This window comes from Hippichthys cyanospilos, chromosome 3, assembly GCF_059441005.1.
Source record: "Hippichthys cyanospilos isolate Australia breed blue-spotted pipefish chromosome 3, RoL_Hcya_1.0, whole genome shotgun sequence".
NCBI lineage: Eukaryota > Metazoa > Chordata > Actinopteri > Syngnathiformes > Syngnathidae > Hippichthys > Hippichthys cyanospilos.
In genome coordinates, this window is record NC_142371.1 from 19,678,282 (window position 1) to 19,700,026 (window position 21,745).

General features: G+C 39.1%; 1 protein-coding gene across 4 annotated transcripts in view; it reads left to right on the forward strand.

The window, feature by feature from the left end:
- prkcg (protein kinase C, gamma) overlaps positions 1-15,528 on the forward strand; it is a 33,049-nt gene extending 17,521 nt beyond the window's left edge. For all 4 annotated transcript variants that reach the window (XM_088410063.1, XM_088410064.1, XM_088410062.1 and 1 more), the window contains 8 exons: positions 1,078-1,251; positions 2,854-2,945; positions 3,286-3,348; positions 3,418-3,556; positions 7,528-7,608; positions 7,687-7,794; positions 8,927-9,067; positions 11,276-15,528. In XM_088410063.1, the coding sequence (XP_088266189.1) occupies positions 1,078-1,251; positions 2,854-2,945; positions 3,286-3,348; positions 3,418-3,556; positions 7,528-7,608; positions 7,687-7,794; positions 8,927-9,067; positions 11,276-11,437 (960 nt within the window). In that variant the 3' untranslated portion in view covers positions 11,438-15,528. The remainder of the gene's footprint in view (positions 1-1,077; positions 1,252-2,853; positions 2,946-3,285; positions 3,349-3,417; positions 3,557-7,527; positions 7,609-7,686; positions 7,795-8,926; positions 9,068-11,275) is intronic.
- Positions 15,529-21,745: the final 6,217 nt, after the last annotated feature.

The window sequence follows — 21,745 nt, forward strand, 5'->3', positions numbered from 1 at the left end:
AGTGGTGAACAGCATTAGATGCTAGCAGCGTTAGCAGTTAAGAGCGAGAGCTGTCCGAAAACTTTAAAATTATTGTGTGTGAACTTAACTTCTGTATTCGTAACTGTTTACTTTAAGTAAGCAAAAATTATTTACTTTTATCCAGATGCCCGATTATTTGACTGAAATTTCAGTTGAATATCCTAATACTAAAGTATTTGATAGCTACAAGTAGGTCTTTGTCGCCATCTTGTGGCCCCTTGGTGCTAATGAGCCACGTTGAAGTGATTTGAAGTGCTTTATTTAGACAAAAATAGTTCTTTGTCACATCTTGTTGCCAATGAACTATAATATGTTAATGTGAATTGATCCTGATTTTTTTTCCCTATCAGGGATTGATCCCCTGTCAGATTGTTTGTCATTTGTTGCTAGGCAGAGTTTACATGACCGTTGGAAACACAGAGACAAGCTGCAGTTTCTGATTAAAAACACGGGTGCATTTTGCACATTTTGACATTAATGTGCCTTGAAATATGGGAAGCATTAATTAAATGTTATTTTCAGTCATTTCAGCATGACTGCGCAGAGCCAGCACAGACATCCGTCCTAATGGTGGCGGCACGTGCTTGATTTTTCCCTTTTTTTTTTTTTTTTTTTGGATGCCCGCGACGCACACGGCAGGCAGGATGACACGCAACTCTTATGACACACTGACCACGCCACAGTTGGCACGCGCAGAAAGAACGTAAAGCCTTGCAGGGGAATGCGTTATGAGTCACGTTCAAGTACACTTGGAAAATATTCTGCTTTTTCCCCTTTCAGCCAAATACTGTGATGGAGTTAAGCTCTGCAAACCAAATATTTTGGTTATGATTCTATACATATATGTGTGTGAATATATATTGTGAATATATATATATATAAAACTGAAAGTGAAACATCAATTTAGATTTTAGCCACTAGGGGCAGTAGTGGTTCATATTAGCTAATGAGCTAAAATCGAGACAAGCTTCCTATAGGCTGAATTTTTGGAGTCTTTTTTCAGTGAACATAATAATGAGTAAAAAATTTTGACCAATTGAGTGAAATTTCTGTCAGGTGCTGCTAGCAGAGGAGCGAGGTAGCGAGCGTCTTTTCGCCGTCAAGGTCCTGAAGAAGGACGTCCTCTTCCAGGACGAGGACACGGAGAGTGCCCTGGTGGAGAGGAGGGTCCTGGCGCTCCAGAACCGTCCACACTTTCTCACGTCTCTCTACTGTGCGTTCCAGACCGAGGTGCGCGTGTGTGCGCGTGTGTGTGTTTGGGTTTGTTTTGATCTTTTGATTTATTTAACCTTTATTATATATTCAGGTGAGATCATTAAGAGCATAATCTCATTTTAAATGCCAAGCTGGTATTCCAGTTGGAATTTGTACAGCAGGGGTGGCTAAACCTTTTTTTAAAATGGCAGATGGGATGGGTTAGAAATTTAAAAAAAAAAAAGGATCATATCAAGGTTATTTATTTGTTGTAAATTGCATTTTGTGTAATAACTCCAAGTAAAGATTAACTCGACAATTATTAAACTTAGAGTCCCTTTTTTAATCAACTGTTTTTATAGTGTGGGATCACTCTCTTTGACTTTTCATTTTTTTATTTTTTTAGATTCAATTAAAAACCCCAAAAGTTCCTTTTTTGACACTTTTTTTTTTCTTTAATCAAGTGTTTGTAGAGCGTGTGATCTCATTTGACTCAACATTTTGTATTTGATTTATAACCCAAAAAGTTTGTCCCTTTTCGACCCAATTTGGGTTATTCTTGAAACAACTTTTTAAAGCGTGGGATTTTATTTTACCCAATTTTGAGGATTAGATTCAAGATTCAAGAGTTTTATTGTCACAATAAAATTCTTATTCTGTTCACTTCCCTGGGCAGGCTGCATTCCATGATCGAGTAAATAATAAAGTAGGCAATAATAATTCAAACAAAAAACAGTAATAGAGCAGTTATGGCTTCAATAGATACACCAAACGGTTTGGTGACTCCGTTTTTGATGCAATTTCAGTTATATTTTTATATAATACAGTTTACAATTTTATATATACACTTATATATTTTGTAGCAAATGTATAATCACTATATCTATAATTATTCTAACAATAATTATTCTAACAGTTTGGTGACTCCGCTTTTGATGATATTTCAGTTATATTTTTATATAATACAGTTTACAATTTTATATATATGCAGTTATATATTTTGTAGCAAATGTATAATCACTATATCTATAATTATTCTAACAATAATTATTCTAACAGTTTGGTGACTCCGTTTTTGATGCAATTTCAGTTATATTTTTATATAATACAGTTTACAATTTTATATATATGCAGTTATATATTTTGTAGCAAATGTATAATCACTATATCTATAATTATTCTAACAATAATTATTCTAACAGTTTGGTGACTCCGCTTTTGATGCAATTTCAGTTATATTTTTATATAATACAGTTTACAATGTTATATATACAGTTATATATTTTGTAGCAAATGTATAATCACTATATCTATAATTATTCTAACAATAATTATTCTAACAGTTTGGTGACTCCGTTTTTGATGCAATTTCAGTTATATTTTTATATAATACAGTTTACAATGTTATATATACAGTTATATATTTTGTAGCAAATGTATAATCACTATATAATTATTCTAACAATAATTATTCTAACAGTTTGGTGACTCTGTTTTTGATGCAATTTCCGTTATTTTTTTAATCAACTGTTTTTTAATGTGTGTTCTCTGACTCAAACTTTTGGATTAAATTCACAACCCAAAAAGTCTTTCTGTCCCAATTTGGATTATTTTTCCGCGCGTGGTGTTTTTGCCCAGGATCGCCTTTACTACGTGATGGAATACGTCAACGGGGGAGACCTGATGTTTCACATTCAGATCATCGGGAAGTTCAAAGAGCCTCACGCAGCGTAGGCGCGCTTATCTGCCCGCCGTTTTTTGGCCGGCGCCAATTTATCCGTCCGCTTTGTTCAGCGTTCCCGGCGACGCTTGAAAACGTCCCGAGCCGGAGAAGGAGCTCCCTCCTCCCTCCCGCTCATCTCATCTCCTCATCTGCGTCATCCCATAATCTCTGATCAATCATCCAAAACTAATTGGTAGCCTGTTGCTCCATTTTTCGATTTGCCTTTCATCTCCTCGCTTGCGCCGCCTTTCATCACTCCGCCGCCTTTTCTTGTCATCCTTCCGCTTTTGATTTACTTTTATTTCCCGATGCGCGCTCTGAAGCGAGCTGTCTCTGTGGCGCCGCAGGTTTTACGCGGCCGAGATAGCGGCGGGCCTCTTTTTCCTCCACGGCAAAGGGATCATCTACAGGTAAAGAAGCCGATTCACGTCCCCTTCTGTGGACGTCAAATGGAATCGCTCGTGTGGTCTTCTTCGTAGGGATCTCAAGCTGGACAATGTGCTGCTGGACAGCCAGGGTCACATTAAGATTGCCGACTTTGGCATGTGCAGGGAGGGGATGTTCGAGGGGGACGCCACGCACACCTTCTGCGGCACCCCGGACTACATCGCCCCCGAGGTTAGCCCGCGCCACCTTTTTGGGACCGGGACGTATTCGGAGTTCAGGGTACCACGATTTTTTGACAACCGTCTGTTTTGACCATAGTCCTTTCCTAAATTAGGCGATGAAATTTTCCGGGCAAGAAAAGCAGTGTTTTACCACCATTCTGTGGTATCCTGTTCCCAAGGAACTAGGTTGGAATAACTTCAGGAGATTTATTAATACAGTATAACATTGGTGGCAATTTGTCGCACCCTGGTCCCCAGAAAATGTATTAGTGAGTTTTGGAGGCTCTTTTAGACAAAAGTAGTGATTGGCAGCCAACTTGTGGTATCCTGGTAAGAACTAGGTTGATATGACATCAGGAACTTCATTAAGACAAAATAGAATAGCCAGTTTGGCACACATCCACTCAAAATTATTTTAGTGTATTTTGGAGATTCTATGAGACTAGTTTAGTGCCTGGCTTCCATTTTGTGGTATCTTGGTGCCAAGGAACTAGGTTGATATGACTTCAGGAACTTCATTAAGACAAAATAGAACAGCCAGTTCGGCACGCATCCACACAGAAATTATTTTAGTGTATTTTGGAGCTTCTATGAGACTGGTCTAGTGCCCAGCGGCCATTTTGTGGTATCTTGGTGCCAAGGAACTAGGTTGATATGTATGCAGGAACTTCATTAAGACAAAATAGAACAGCCAGTTGGGCACACATCCACTCAGAAATTATTTTAGTGTATTTTGGAGCATCTATGTGACCAGTTTAGTGCCTGGCGGCCATTTTGTGGTATTTTGGTGTCAACGAATTGACTATATTGAAATGGTGGAAGTAATTTAATTGTGACAAAAGTAGTTTTTTGCAAGCACCTTACGGCATAATGGAACTATATTGAAATGAGTTGAAAAACCTCTGACTTTCCTGTCAACTCTGATGCCATGTCATTTTATTTAGGTGAATTAAGGAGCTTCATTTAGACAAAAGTGGTGCTTTGCCACAGAACTATGTTGAAGTGACTACAGATAATTCATTTCCACCAAGTGCTATGGGGCCGTCTTGCGGTGTGCAGTTGGTATGAACTTGACAAGTGGAGTGCTTTGGCACCATCCCACGGAACTAGGTTGAAGTGATTCGAAGAGCTTCTTTTTTCACCCCTATAATATATTGTGGATAAAAAAAAAGCATCCCCAGCATAAAATCCACATTTAACCATCCCAACTTGAAGGTTCCTCTCCTTCCACCTGCAGACCTTTGCTGCAGTTCCCTCTTTCGTGGCTCCCCTGTGACCTTATCAGCATTTTTTTAGCCATTAGCTGATTCAATTAGCACAGCTGGGAACCCGCAACACACACCGGCCGCAAAAGCACCACTGTCCTTTGGAGACCTTGTCTCACCGTCCTCATATTGCGCTTGACAAGTGTGACTGATGAAGTGTGAGAAAGGTGCTCAAACTATTGGAAAAATCGCAAATTAATTCAGCCTGCCTGCAAAGACCGGGGAAAAAAAAAAGTATTTGCGTGATGAATCATGCTTACAGTACGGAGCGCGTGTGTTTGTTTGGGTGTGCGCGTGTGCGCGCAGGGGGCAATTGAAGGAGTCGAGAGACAAAAGGGAGGACGTGACTGTTGTAGCGCACGTCTTTGATAAACATATGGAGCCCCTGAGTATCGACTGACTCTTATGTAAACAAAACACTCATTGATTCTGCTGCATTTGACATTTTGGATGCGATACAATAAACTCCCCCCGGGGGGTTGTGGGCTGGTTCCCTTGTGGCGCACACACACACACACACACACATGCGCGCACAGATATTTACAAACGCACTTATTCTTGTTTACCTCCGTTTTGGGGACACGCTCAGACACACGTTTGCAAATATATTCCCACATAGTATTACTAACATTGACCTCCCTCACTCATTTGGCCCAGTTTCCACTGAGAAATCTACTCTATTCCTACTCTACTCTACTCCACTTTACTTGATAAATGTCAAGTAGAGTAGGGTAGGGTAGAGTAGAGTAGATCCCTCAATGGAATCCAGGCTTTTGTTGTAGAGTACAGTCGAGAAGAGTTCTCGGTAGGAACTGGGATTTTGTTGAGTAGAGTAGAGTAGAGTAGAGTAGAGTAGAGTAGAGTAGAGTAGAGTAGAGTAGAGTAGAGTAGAGTAGAGTAGAGTAGATCCCTCAATGGAATCTAGGCTTTTGTTGTAGAGTACAGTCGAGAAGAGTTTTCGGTAGGAACTGGGATTTTGTTGAGTAGAGTGTAGTGTAGTAGAGTAGAGTAGAGAAAAGTAGATCCCTCATTGGAATCTAGGCTTTTGTTGTAGAGTACAGTCGAGTCTTAAAGAGGCTCTGTCTTCCAATGTCTGTCTGTTACATTAAAGACTGTGTCCAAAATATAACATTTTTCTCTTTTTTTATTGTAAAACTACACAAACATGTTTGTCAGTGCTTCATTTCATTAGAATTAATTTGACAACCCTAATATATATATATATATATATATATATATATATATATATATATATATATATATATATATATATATGTAACTTTTACATCAACTTGTATGATTGTTATGGTGAAAAATGTGAGATGTTTGAAGTTGAGCTTCCCAGTTTTCTTGAATGCGACATACCTGAGTTTGGGTCCAAAAAAAAAACTAATCATCCCGCAGTGAATTGAGGCAGGCGTGAATGACTGACAATTAAATGGGGATTATTGGATTTTAGGCAGCAGGTGGAAGTGTTGAAATGAGTCACGTCGTCAGGGGTTTGGACTTGTGAGGGTGTGAGTTTTGAATTGAATTCAAGGTGGGGGTTCACAGATGACACTTTGTGCCCGGGAGGGATGTGACAGAACGGAATCTTTCAGGACGGAAAGTGTTGCATCGAAAAAGAAAGGCGAAGCGGGCAGGAAAAGAAACGGAAAAGCAGATACCAGACCATCGCCAAGATAATCAACATGTTACATGAACCGTTTAATCCAAAGACATATTTTTAAGTTTTTTAAAGAAGCTAGACCAGGGGTCGTATGCATAGCGCAGCCTTTCAGATTAAAAGCACACAATTTCAGTAAGATATGACTGAGCATTAAAAATTAGAGTGCTTGAAGTTTTCTGAACACAAAAAGCAAAGATGGACTTTCTTTACACGGAATAAATCTCTTCTTAATGCCCATGTTTGTGAACATGGATAAATTCAGACGTTGGTTCGGTCCGCTTGCTTCTTTAAATGAAGCTAAGAAGGTAACAACATTGGCTAACACGAACACCTCTAAGAGAACGGAAAAAAAAAAAATTAAGATAAAAAAATTGTCTTTGGGATTGAAATGCCATGTTTCCACTGAGAGATCTACTCTATTTGACTTTACTGTACTCTACTCGACAAAAGCCCAGTTTCCACATCTCACATTTTTCACCATAACAATCATACAGTTTACACTACACTCTACTCAACAAAATCCCAGTTCCTACCGAAATTCCTGTTCCTACACAGAAATTATTTTAGTGTATTTTGGAGCTTCTGTGAGACCAGTTTAGTGCCCGGCGGCCATTTTGTGGTATCTTGGTGCCAAGGAACTAGGTTTGATATGAATTCAGGAACTTCATTAAGACAAAATAGAACAGCCAGTTGGGCACGCATCCACTCAGAAATTATTTTAGTGTATTTTGGAGCTTCTATGAGACCAGTTTAGTGCCCAGCGGCCATTTTGTGGTGTCTTGCTGCCAAGGAACTAGGTTGATATGACTTCAGGAACTTCATTAAGACAAAAATAGAACAGCCAGTTGGACACGCATCCACTCAGAAATTATTTTAGTGTATTTTGGAGCTTCTATGAGACCAGTTTAGTGCCTGGCGGCCATTTTGTGGTATCTTGGTGTCAACGAACTGACTATATTGAAATGGTGGGAGTAATTTCATTGTGACAAAAGTAGGACACCTCTGCCTCCCAAATCTGAATGAATGATGGACCTTTTCTTCTTGCAGATTGTGGCCTATCAGCCCTACAACAAAGCAGTGGACTGGTGGTCATACGGAGTGTTGCTGTACGAAATGTTGGCAGGACAGGTGTCGTATTCCTCCTCGTGAAACCTTCCCGGTGTGTGTTGCTTTCTGTTTTTCAATGTCACCCTATTTTCTTCCCAGCCACCTTTTGACGGCATTGACGAGGAGGAGCTTTTCCAGTCCATTATGGAACAGTGCGTTTCCTACCCCAAGAGTCTCTCCCGTGAAGCTGTGGCCATCTGCAAGGGGGTACGTACACCGTGTCAAATTGTCATTGACGCTTTGTTTATATTTGCCGGCAAGCGTTCCAAATTGGAGCCTGCCTCTTGCCCAACGACAGCTGGGATGGATTGTGGCTTACCTTCACCCAAATATACAATGTTGTGAAAAGTATTTTCTCCCTTCCTGATTTTTGTTTTTATAATCACATGAGGCATCCTAAGAATATATCTAGTGCAGTTTATAAATGCGCTGAGGTTGTTATGACATTATTTTCAATAAAAGAAGCAAGCAAACGGAACCAAAATCCGAGTCCATCCTTGTCCGTCCAGGTATTGCATTTGATTGGGTTATTAATTATGGTCCTTTGGCATATGCACACAATTATAAACTTGATGGAACAGGGATGGTGCGCAGCTTCGGCTATTTATGGCAAAATGAACTCAAGCTGTGTCGCGGGGAAAGAGAAAAATACCTGCTTAGGGCACATTCAAAGTTACACTGGCGCTGTGTTTGCTGACCTTTCACAATGTGGGAAATCTGAAACACACTTAACGCGCAACTTTTATACATATATATATATAGATATATATATATAAAAACTCTTGGTGCATCCTATACATGGTAACGTATACCCTAAAATTAAGGGTGCAACCTATACACAGGTGCGTCCCACATTTGGGGAATTACGGTACTTGAATATTCTAAAGAATTTCCCTCGACAGGAAATAAATGAAATCATCTAACACGCATGCAACCGTGCAAGGAAAAATAACTGCTTCAAGCGCATTCAACATTACACTGGCGGGGCGTTACCTGACCCCTCGCAATGTGGGAAATCTGAAAACAGGGTAAACAGCGAATTCATGAGTTTGAGGGCACAAACTGATGGCCATTAGGATCTTCTGTTAAACAGCAGAATGAATTTTTCCGTCCATCACAGCAATTTGTCCGGGCCCTGCGGAAGCAAAGCAGCCCCAGACCATCATGCAACCACCACCATGCTTTACTGTTGACAGACTGCATTATGTAAATCCTTGGATTGTCTCTGTGTAACATGAATGAGTTTGATGAAATGTAAGCTTTTTAAGTGAGGAAGGACAGCACTCAAGGAGTGACTGTCTTTTATTTATTGGTTTATTTTGTCGTTTTTTGATTGAAGCTGCTGACAAAGCATCCCGCCAAGCGCCTGGGCGGAGGCGAGAACGCGGAACGCGAGATCAGGGAGCATCCTTTCTTCCGCTGGATCGACTGGGACCGTCTGGAAAGGCTGGAGATCCCGCCGCCCTTCATTCCCAGATCGGTCAGTCAAACTGATGCTGAATTCGGATTTAAGAATTCTGATCAAGGGAGACTTTTGACTTCAAAGTCTGTAGTCAGAATTCTGACTACTGACTATGAGAGGAAACGAGTGAACTAGACTTTACAATCTGATTTCTGAGAGTGAAGTCAGAGTTCCGGGAGTCAAAATTCTCACTTCTGATTTTAAAGTGCGGATTTTAAGTGAGAACTCAGACTTTAGAATTCTGACTTTTGTCATAATTCTGACTAGTGATAATCCCGCCCAGAATTCTAAGAGTAGTCCAAATTCTTAAATCAGTTCAGATTTTACAGTGGCAATAAATTCTTACAAAGTTCCGACTTAATTCCGACTTTAAAGTGAGAATCGTGAAATAAACGTCGAGTCAGATTTCTCATTTCAAATTGAGAATCTCTGACTTGGAAGTGAGAACCCATTCAGAATTCAGATTTTGATTTTAATTGGAAATGTCTAGAATAAAGTCAGAACTGTAAGATAAAAGTGAGAGCTTTTTTTCTTCACTGGCCTCTGTAATTTTCCTTATATAGATATGGATGTTAGATTTTTTTTTTTTTTTTTGTCCAATCAGCTTTCAGCCTCTGTTGCCACGTCAATTTTATCTGCCTTGGGCTTTCAGAATCAATAATGCTGCTTCTTCAAATTATATTAAAAATTTGACTATTCCTATGCCCGAGGTAGTACCATCCGAATTTCTGTCCTCTGATTGGTTGAATCGGAGCGAAACAGTTCATCTAGGAAAACTCATCCGTAACGATGTCCACACATGAATGGCTTTCGTAATCAGCGTGTCTGGTGGGTGTGATGTTTTTTTTTTTTTTTCCGTTTGTTCCATTTCACATTTTCTTCAAATGTGGTGGCTAAAGGTGGAAAAAGTTGAACCCTAAACCCATCTCTCCCACATCAGTTTGATTGTCAGTCCAGCCATTAACAGACAGGAACTTTCTGACCTCCTGTCCCCGCCTTTTCTTCGCCTATGCAAATATCCGTCATCATTAGCGGCCCGCGAGCCTGTTTGCCGGCCCCCATCATGCTCAGGGGTCAGGGGTCTGGCCCATTAGCCACACCAAACTCACGTCACGACCAAAGACGGGAGACGCTTGCTGTCTGCTTGGACTTTTTCGAAAGGGAAACATTTTCGCTTCTAGAAAATGAGTTTTGCCCACGAGAAATCAACTCATGCAAATGAAATACAAATAAAAAGAAAAAGAAACAACGACAATGTTTTCAGCTGTTGCAAAACTGTTATTAAAGCGTACGGAAGGAAAAACATAGCGTATTTTTCGGATTATAAACCGCGCGAACAAAAAATTAACAGAAAATGGATTCTTTTTATGTACACTGGACTATAAGCGATAGTTTGTAACATCAGATGTTTACACAGAAAGATGGTCGGAGATTTTTGCAATTTTTGTTTTGAAAACAAAAAATATAAGACCCTCGTCAACATATTTTCAACAACTTCGACACACTTGGATTGTTAGATTACTGCATGAAAACAACAGTAACGTGCCTGATTGCATTTACTAAATGATGGGTGCCTGTAAAATCTAATTCATTATTTTTTTAGTATGAAAGGTCACTAAAGTTTAGTTTGCGGTCATGCAAAGTTCCTCCTGCGTGACATTCAGTCCTCTCGCTAACGTGCTAACGATGTGTTAACAAAGTGCTAACAACGTGCTAAAGACGCTAATGTCAGATGCAACGGCCCAAAGTGGTATCTTTGTGTTTTTGTATGAATATGTACAATGTTAGCCGTAGATAATGTCCATTTTATATTTGTTAGTGTTAACAGAAAAAAATAGTCAAATAATAAAATATATCATGTAAAGAAAATAAGTTACATTAATCATATTAATCATAGCAGTTGACAATATGAATATAGTTCACTTGTTTGCCATGAGATGGTACTGGTGTGTTGGTGGTGGTGAGTGCAGTCAGACACATTTTTAGGATGTTTAATTTGTACTTTTCCTTTTCCATTGATCCAATAATCATTTACACAGGAGCAATAATATATATATATATATTTTTTTTATTATTATTTTGAGCATGTAATTCTACTGAAATTTAGTTTGGGGTCATGCGAAATGCCACCTGTGTGATGTCATTGCTAAGGTGCAAATGTCTTTAAGAATGAACGGGTTAACCTTTGGGGATAAAATGACTTTATTTATTTGTGTCTTCCGACAGGGCGGCAGAAAAGGCGAGAACTTCGACAAGTTCTTCACGGCGGCCCCGTCGGCGCTCACTCCCTCGGACCCGGACGTGCTGGCGGCCGTCAACCAGGAGGACTTCCAGGGCTTTACCTTCATCAACCCCGAGTTTGCCCCCTCGCCCCTCACCGCCGTCTAAAAACTAGCCAAAATCGTCTCGTTTTGTACCGCCGCCCAAAGTACACAAAGTACACAAAGTACATTCCATAGCTGTTCTCTCGTTTATTTACCACGTGTGCAATACTTCGTCCGTTCCTTCGATCTTTGCATCAGTGGCGTTTCACATCAAAGAGAAAGCGTTGACACTGGGGAGCTGAAATTTCACCCAGATGAGTGAGCCAAATTGTGTCATCCCTTAGCTAAAATATTGCGAGAATGTTATGGAAGAAAATGACCAAAATGGTCAAAATAGTGCACAAAGGGTTATTTCTACTAGATACACTCAAGAATGTCAAAATTACCGAGGAGTTTCTAATATACAGTATAGAGAAAATAGCAGGATCATCTTGCATGCGTAAAATCATTTGGACATGATTTTCATAGTTTCCAAGACGCATTATACGGCTGTTAAATGCGGAAAGCAATAAAAATACTTGAGTTGGAGAAGGGGTTATGTTGTTGTGCCATTTTGCTTGTTTTTGTAACAGTACTGCCAAATGCAACCAGATGCTGGAATGTAAACCTGCAAATTTCCTGGTTCACGGCGGCTGACGAAATTGTGGCATCGAGATTCCTGTTTTTTTTTGTTTTTTTTCTGTTTTTCTTTCATTTTATTTAAGGCTTTTTTTTCTTGCATGTTATTGTTTCACATATTTTTTTTCTATTTTTGGGTGCTTATTTTGTGATGTTTTTGGTTTTCTGTTTAATATTTGAACAGGCGTTGTTTTTTTTAATTAATTGTATTTTATTTACAGTAATTATTCCGAGCCATTTTGCTTTGATTTATTTTCTTTTGAAATTTTAAAGAGTCATTTTGTTGTTTTTCGTTGGATTTTAATTATTCTAATTGTTAAATTTTTTCATAATGCTTTTTATTTATAGTTTTACTTGATTTTAATTTTTAACATTTTTAATTTGTGTTATTTGTATTCTTAAAATCTTATATGAAATGTATTTTGTTTTGCTACTGTTTATTTTGTTCATTTCAGTTTCTTTTAAGTTTATTAATTTATTATTAGGTTGCATGTTGGTTATTTGCTTTTTATTCATTTGTTTGATATTTTTTCAATTTTGTTTTTGTTCTGAAGCAAATTTAAGCTTTTTGTTTTTTTTCTTTTTAAGGTTTATTATTTTAAGATAAACATTTATTTTATTGAATTGTTATAAACATTTGTGTTTGGTTTTGTAATCTTTAAATCCTTTCTTTTCCTTCCTGTTTTTTGCAGTTTTTTGTTTTATTAAATTTTTCGTGCATTTTATTTATGTTCTATTGCTTTTATTTGTGATTATTTTTGTGTTAATTTCTAATTAGGTTAGAGCCATGTTTGTTTCATTTGACTATTTTAACACTTTTACCATTTTATTATCACCTTAATTTTCATACTAGTTATTTATTTGTATGTAGTTTTGTATTTTTTTTTTTTTACATCTTTTTTTTTTTTTTTTTTAAGAAATGGTATCTGATTTTCCTGTTTTTTGTAACGTGATGCATTTCGTTGCGGACGGCCATCCCATTGACCCCCAATCAGTCGGCATGGTCCCGTGGGCTCGCTCGCCCTCCAAAATGGCCATCGCGCACACTCACACGCAATCATACACACGCTACCCTCACAAAACCCAGCGCGAAGCCCCGCCAACGACGGCCGCGGGCTCGAAGCTCCGCCTCCCGCTCCGTCCTCGGATTGAGCCGCTATTTTGGTCTTTCGTCATTACTTTGAAATATCACTGTAATTTTGAGAGGATTTCATTGGCGGTTTGTGAGCTTGCGCGCTTCGCCGGCGCGTGATGACGTCCCGGCGTCCTCATCGATTAGTTGTAATTAAAACTCGCGGCTCCCTGGAAGCCGTTCAATATGGCGAGCAAATAATAGCGTCAACTGTCACGGGGCGCTATCTGAGCCTGACCAGGTGGCCGGATGGAAAGTCCGCTCAGAATTTATTCAATAGCCTTCATACCCGGCTTAACGGTCCATGGACCGGTTTGTTCTTTGCGCTCGCTACTAAGACGATTCAAGCTAGTCAATTAAAACGACTAAGCTGTGACATGTTTGTTTTTTTCGGCTACTAGCGCCACTTTGGATCTTCTTGAATGCAATTAAATCTTACTGTGCTGCACTCAAACGTTACGTTAGTATGATCTTCGAAATATATTCGAAAATACCTGCAAATTCATCCAAATGTTCTTGTAGGCTAAAGGCTAGCATAGAATTTGTTCCCATAATGCTACATGGTGTGGATGAGCGTACCCTGTAGCATGAGAAGAAATGCTAAGTTTTTAGCTTTTAGCTTACAAATACATTCAAACATACTTACAAATACGTTCAAATCCACTCGCGATTACATCCATACGTTCTTGTAGGCTAAATGCTAGCGTAGAATTCGTTCCCATTAGGCCACATGGTGTAAATGAGTGTACCCCGTAGCATTGTGATAAATGCTATTTTTTAGCTTTTAGCTTACAAGTAGATTTGAACATACTGATGAATATGTTTAACAATACTGTCAAAACACTCTTGTAGGATAAATGCCAAGAATATAGCTTTTTTTTTTTTTTACCATCTTGCCACAGAACATAGACGCGCACACCCTATAGCGTGAATAGAAATGCTATATTTTTAGCTTTTAGCTTACAAATACATTCAAACGTATTTTTACAAATATGTTCAAATCTACTCGCGATTACATCCAAACGTTCTTGTAGCATTTTAGCATCATGAGAAATGCTGTGTTTTTGGTATTTAGCTTACAAGTAAATTTGAACTTAATGGCAAATATGTTCAAATATACTTAAAACTACATCAGAACGTTCTTGTAGTATAAATGCCAAGGATATAGCATTTTTTTTTCCATCTTGCCACAGATCGTAGACGCGCCATACCCCATAGCATCATGAGAAATGCTATATTTTTAGCTTACAATTATGTTCAAACATACTAACAAATATGTTTGGATCTACTTGCAATTACGTCCAAACGTTCTTGTAGGCTAAATGCTAGCATAGAATTCGTTCCCGTAATGCCACTTGGTGGAGACGAGCGCACCCCATAGCATCATGAGAAATGCTATGTTTTTAGCTTACAATTATGTTCAAACATACTAACAAATATGTTTGGATCTACTTGCAATTACGTCCAAACGTTCTTGTAGGCTAAATGCTAGCATAGAATTCGTTCCCGTAATGCCACTTGGTGGAGACGAGCGCACCCCATAGCATCATGAGAAATGCTATGTTTTTAGCTTACAATTATGTTCAAACATACTAACAAATATGTTTGGATCTACTTGCAATCACGTCCAAACGTTCTTGTAGGCTAAATGCTAGCATAGAATTCGTTCCCGTAATGCCACTTGGTGGAGACGAGCGCACCCCATAGCATCATGAGAAATGCTATGTTTTTAGCTTACAATTATGTTCAAACATACTAACAAATATGTTTGGATCTACTTGCAATCACGTCCAAACGTTCTTGTAGGCTAAATGCTAGCATAGAATTCGTTCCCGTAATGCCACTTGGTGGAGACGAGCGCACCCCATAGCATCATGAGAAATGCTATGTTTTTAGCTTACAATTATGTTCAAACATACTAACAAATATGTTTGGATCTACTTACAATCACGTCCAAACGTTCTTGTAGGCTAAATGCTAGCATAGAATTCGTTCCCGTAATGCCACTTGGTGGAGACGAGCGCACCCAATAGCATCATGAGAAATGCTATGTTTTTAGCATTTAGCTTACAATTATATTTGAAAATACTGGTGAATATGATTGAAAATACTGTCAAAACACTCTTGTAGGATAAATTCTAAGACTGTTTTTTTGTTTGTTTTTTTTGTTTGTTTTTTACACAGAACGTAACAGCGCATACCCGCATTGACTTTCCTCAACAAATCCCAGGAAGTTTAAATCACATCACCTTATTTGATTTGATTTTTTTTTTTTTTTTTCACGAACAATCCCAATGGCTTAATTAGTGACTTTGTGTAAATATTCTGTGCGCTGATTGGAAAACAAACGGTAAAAGGAAGCGTAAAAAAAACAAAAAAAAGAATAAAGAGCAGTGGAGAACAAACTGCTTTTCGCCTTCTCGCCTCTCTGTCACCCCCCCGCGCCACCCCTGACACGCCACCTCCCACTTTCACACATACGTGCAAAAGTGCAACCTCAAGCACACACACACACAAGCTGCTGACCCTTCTATTTACTGTAGTAGTGTACTTGCCAAAGCAGCAAAAGCCTCTCTCGGGCATCTCACGTTCCCATCCTCCTCCTTGTGCACCCCAAACACACACACACACACACACACACACACACACACACTCAGGAACGCTGATGGGACTAATACCCCCTCAGAGATTCTAACAAGTTGACCTTCACATTAAAATCTCATCAAGTTCTCCCTCTCGCTTTTTGTCTGCTTTTTCCGGCCGGTGTTCCGTCCCGGACTCTATCTGCCCTTCATCGCTCGTCCGTCCTTGGTGACTTTTCGCCGGCTTCTTTTTGCGCTCTTGGCTTTTAATCATTCTGTCAGAAGACATTGTTTTGGGGGATTTTTTTAATCTGTTGATAAGGCTACACAGTACGGGGGGGCGCTGCGCAGTTGCGGGTGGCGCATTTGTCTCAGTCCGGAGGTACTGGGTTGGAATCTGGGTTCGGCCCAGACCTCCATTTCCCCATATCCCAAAAACATGTACATTTAAAGGATAAGAAACTTATTACCACGTTTTCAGCAGTAAAAAAGGCTCATTTTTCCATCAAATTGTCCTTTTTTACTGCTGAAAAGGTGTCAATAACTTTATTATCCTTTTAACTTGCGTGTTCACATAGTGGATAATTATTTTAGGTTTGTCTTATGAATCATGAGCTACCTTATACCGTATATACACTATATACCGTATATACACTTACGTACATATGTACACACACATACATACACACATATATATATATATATATATATATATATATATATATATATATATATATATATATATATATAGTATTATATACTGTATATACATACCTACATGTGTGTTTTTATACATTTATAAAGATAAATGCCTGTATTAAAGCTGCTTACATGTAATAATTCAAGTAAAAAAATTATACAATGTTTATATTAAATATGTTATATTAAATATATATATATATATATATATATATATATATATATATATATATATATATATATAGTATTATATACTATTACATACTGTATATACATTTCTACATGTGTGTTTTTATACATTTATAAAGATAAATACCTGTATTAAAGCTGCTTATATGTAATAATTAAAGTAAAAAAATATATACAATATATATATATATATATATATATATATATATATATATATATATATATATATATATATATATATATATATATATATTAGGGCTGCAACTATTGGCTATTTTAATAATGGCTTAATCTGTTGATTAATCTATTATTCCGATTCAATTCTGAGTGAACCTTTATTCAAAAAACGTATTGACTCACTGATTCATATTGACAATGATATAAATTAAAAATAATAAAATACATTCAAATTAAACATGGTATTCAGTCAGAGGTTTAGCCTGTATTATATCAGGAAAAAGGGACAAATTCTTGGTTTTTCACCCCTAAGTGAAAGCAGGCGATTGCAAATATTTGACTCTTAAGTCTGTTTAAACGGACTATAGAAATATGATCATACGTAGATGAGAAGTGGAACATTTTTCAAGTCAAACAAGGTAATTGGACAATCAATCTATGGTAGCCATTTATTATTTTACATATTTTTTATGAGCGTACACATTGTGCATATACAAATATATACATCTGAAATCATATTTTCGAATCTCACTCAAGAAATGCAATCCATGTGTTTCCACATCATAATAGTTTCATGAAAAGTGAAGAACGTCATTTTGTGCATGTGACCGAGCGCCTCTTGAGCGCTGAAAGACTTTGAATGATGCTCGAAAAATGAATGACACACACTAGAGACTTGAACCCGCCGGTGTTGACATGCGCTGCAGCTGGAGCCCCCCCATCCCCCCCCCCCCCCCCCCCCCCATCCCCTTGCACGCTCATCGCTCACTGTCATCCATGACATCATTCTCATCCCTCTTCATCTATTTCCATCCCTCCTCTCATTCTACACCTTTCTTCCCCCCCCCCCCCCCCCTGACGTTGCGATAATGGTGACACCCGAGGTCGAAGGTCGCCGGATACTTCTGACATTGTAGCTAAAAATGAGACGGGCCTCTATATATAGACCGGGACCTCTAGGGGCCTCTAACAGGACGAGGACGCAAGAAAAGAAGGACAAGAAACGGGAGGAGCGGAGAGACTGGGAGGCAAAAGTACATCAAGGATCGATAGGCGGGAAGGAAGGACGCACACACACAAAAAGAAAATCAAAGGAGTGAAAAAGGGGAAGAAAAAAATGGATGGGTGGGAGATGACCAACAGAAGGGGAAGGAAAAGAATAAAGCAGGGTTAAAAATGAAAAAAGGGGACCAAAAAAACATTTTGCGGGATTTGGAAGCGCTTTAGAAAGCACCACTACAGCACATAGGTGAGTTTTTCCGCTAAAATCAAACGAGAGGCTCTAAAACGAAAGCAAACCACTCTTCTTCATATCTTCCCTGCAGTGTGGACGCTCAGTGGTACCACACTACCTCCCACAGGTCATTTTTGGTACTACAACTGATATTTTTAAGAAGTGCGCTTTTTTTTGTCGTCTCGATTCCATTATTTGTTTCCCCTCGTTGTGTGCACTCTTATATTTCATTCTTAAAAAAATCAATTGCAGTGACAGAAAAGGGAAAAAAGAATTAAACAAAAGGTGATTGACAATCTTCTTATCCCTTATTTGAATGAGTCACAAATAGATGAGCTCATGCAGGCACTTACTTCACTTTGTCTTTGGGTCACGTGCACTTCGGCTCCTCGATGCACCATCTCTCATCTCCTCTCTCACGCACACACGAAACACACACTTCTTTAACATTCTCACACGCGCGCAACGCACGACTTGAAAAGCTTTGCGCTACTCCACTATTTGATGAAGGGGGGGGGGGATCATTAAAGCTCCGTCGTTCCCTCTCTCACTGACACACTCTTCCTCTCTCTCTCTCCCGCTCGCTCGCTCTCACACACACACACGCGTACGCGCACACACTTTTGAAGGCGAAGTGGCGGGCACAAGCACATCCACACCGCAGTGCCCGCTCGGGATGGATCCAAGCAAGAACGGCTGATGGATAAATGACGGGAAGGAGGAACCGAAGAAGAACGAAGAGGAGCAAAATCCCAACAAGCCTCCCTGGTGCGCGTGTGTGCGCGCACGCGCGTGTGTGTGTGTGCGTGTGCTCCCTTGGCTGCTGACGTGCGCACGACTCCGGTGGCAGGGTGAGTAATTCTCCTTTCCTAATGACCATATTGTGGAGTGTGTTTTGGCAGGAACGAGCCACGATGACGCCATTTCTCATCCTGATTTATTTCTAAAAAAAGAAGAAGAAGAAAAAACGTGTGTGTGTGGTGCAGCGTGGCGACCATGTTTGTGTTAATATGCGTACCAGAAATGAGATGCGTTTTTTTTTCTCGATTTACTCACGTGTGGGGGATCTCCAAACTCGACCTGAGAGTGCGTCTTGGTGTGTGTGTGTGTGTGTGTGTGTGTGTGTGGGGGGGGGGGGGGGTAGAATATGCGCCAGTATATGCGCACCTCGTGCCTGTCGCCGTCCCATCCAATATGCAGAAATGATACGGAGTGATGACATCACAATCAGAGCAAAGATAAAAACCCGACTGCAGAAAAATCTTTCTTCTTCATGTCTTGCGCGACCAACTTAAACCATCTACTATCTCAAATTTAAAAATGTTTAACTTTTATTGTCATATGCATAGTAATACCACGCGATGAAATTCTTATTCTGTTCATTACCACGAGCAGACTACATAATCGAGCAAATAATAAGGTAGGCAATAAAGCAAATCTGCTTTCCACATTGAAAAGAAATGTGATTCCAGCAACAACCCCGCAAAAAAAAAAAAACAGATATAAGTATGGAAAATAATGTGACGATGTAAACAGTTTGTGCATCGTTTTCATTTTGTGGCAGCTTCTCATGGTGTAACTGACTCAAAACTGCAGTAACAGGAGTCATTCCATGCAGACGATAAAGAATACTCGCTCGGAATTCTTATTATATTGTCTATTGTTGATTATATAGGGGTGGCATTGCTCGGTGGTAGAGTGGTCGTTTCCCAGCGGGTCCGACCCCCCCCCCCCCCCCCCCCGTTCGATTCCAGCCTGCCTCAAAAACATAAAAAAATTAATACATGCCCGTATGCAATTAATATATTGTCTGTCTATATGTGTTGCTGCACCATTTGTTTTCAAATGTTATTTTTTTCTCAAATTGGGGTACACGTACTTCTGGAGCTACACGAAGACATTTCATGAAGTCCATGAGGTAGGCGGGTAATAGCAAATCTATCCCAGAAAAAGGAACCGTAAATTTTCTTTTCAAATTAAGCACTAATTAATTGGAACTTTAAATGTTTATTGTTATTGTAAAACGCAGAGTGCCTTTATTTGGGTATGCATTGTCGTTAATGACAAATATTTCCGCCAGATTATGCCACACGATATATTTATCGCTGATAAAATTACAACTAAAAATGTAGTTTCAAAGTTGTTATTATAGAAACAGCACACAAAAAGGCACTTGCTCACTTCATTGAGTTAGGTTGAGAAGCACTATCTTAAAGTCACATAGATGCTATTTGTTAGCCTTTTTATGGCATCTCCCATTAGCATTAAGCTAGCAGGCTTAAATTCACACGTACATATATGGAATAATTATTTTAGGATATAGAAAAAATGCTCAGGGACTTACTCTCCACTCTATACTGGTCAGCATAGGAAATCAAACATGGCGCCATCTGATTGGATGCTGAGCAAGTGCTATGATCCCCCATTAGTGCAAAACAAACGATGCTGCTATTAATAAGTGCGGGCAGGAGCATAATAAGGAGACAATGCAATAGGGAGCAAAGCGCCTATAAAACAAACAGACTCGACCGATTACTCTTCCCCTTTTATCTTCGGGCCAATTAAAAGCTCTGATATGATTGTGATGTATCGGCAGGATATTTGCTTTTTTTAAAATTTTGTTTGGAAACACGTTGATGGAGTTTGAAAAAATTTGGATTTGGATTTCTTGTCATACGCGTGGAGAATGATTCCGCTATTAAGGAAGGATGAGAGGAAAATGCGTGCCAAAACTGCGTTTCTGATTGGCTTCGGACCAAGGCGTTCCCCCTGGGTCCGTTTTAAGTCCTCCGCACTTTTCTTCACATTTCAAATGTAATTGTTGAAATGTGTTTATAATGCGTTGAAAAAAAGTGTGAGTTCATGAGTTCGAGTTCTTAGAAAGACAAAACAAAATAACAATATGTTTTTTTGATATGTTTTGTGTCGCCTAAGCTCCACTGTACGACCTGTACAAATCTTGAGTTGTGCTCTTGCTACGGCTTCGTCTCTCTCCCTTTTTTCTCTGTCATGGCCTCTTTCTGTCTTCCCCGGAGAGACGACCAAGTGATGTCAGCCCGGAGATTGTGACACACGACAGAGATTGAAACCCTTTGCTTCCCCCTCATGTGGCTCCAATCTATCCGATTCGACCGGCTCGTTTCTTTCTAGGCCAGGGAGAGTCTTGTCTCGCAAGGCCTAAGAGTGCATTGTTAACACACGTCCGACAGGGGAAGTGGCTTTGTTTCGATACCGTCTCAATCGGGACTATTCTGTGCAGGCTTAGCTCTTGCGAGTACTGGCTGCTTGCTGGGGTAGTTCAAAAAAGGGAATGAGGTTGATATTTTTGGAGCGGGGAAAAAAACGACAGGGTCCATTGGTAAATAGTTCATCTAGTTTGTCAATATATTTGTATTTCTATCTATCTATCTATCTATCTATCTATCTATCTATCTATCTATCTATCTATCTATCTATCTATCTATCTATCTATCTATCTATCTATCTATCTATCTATCTATCTATCTATCTAGCTATCTATCTATCTATCTATCTATCTATCTATCTATCTATCTAGCAAGCTAGCTTACCTAGCAATTTAGCTATTTAGTTGTAGCTTGCTAGTTATTAATTTTATTTTTAGCCAGTTACCTATCTTTCTACCTTGCTAGTTAGCTTGCTACGTACCTATCCATCCAGCCATCTATCTCTCTATCTATCTGTCTATCTCTGTGTCTACAAAATATGAGGTAAATCTAGATA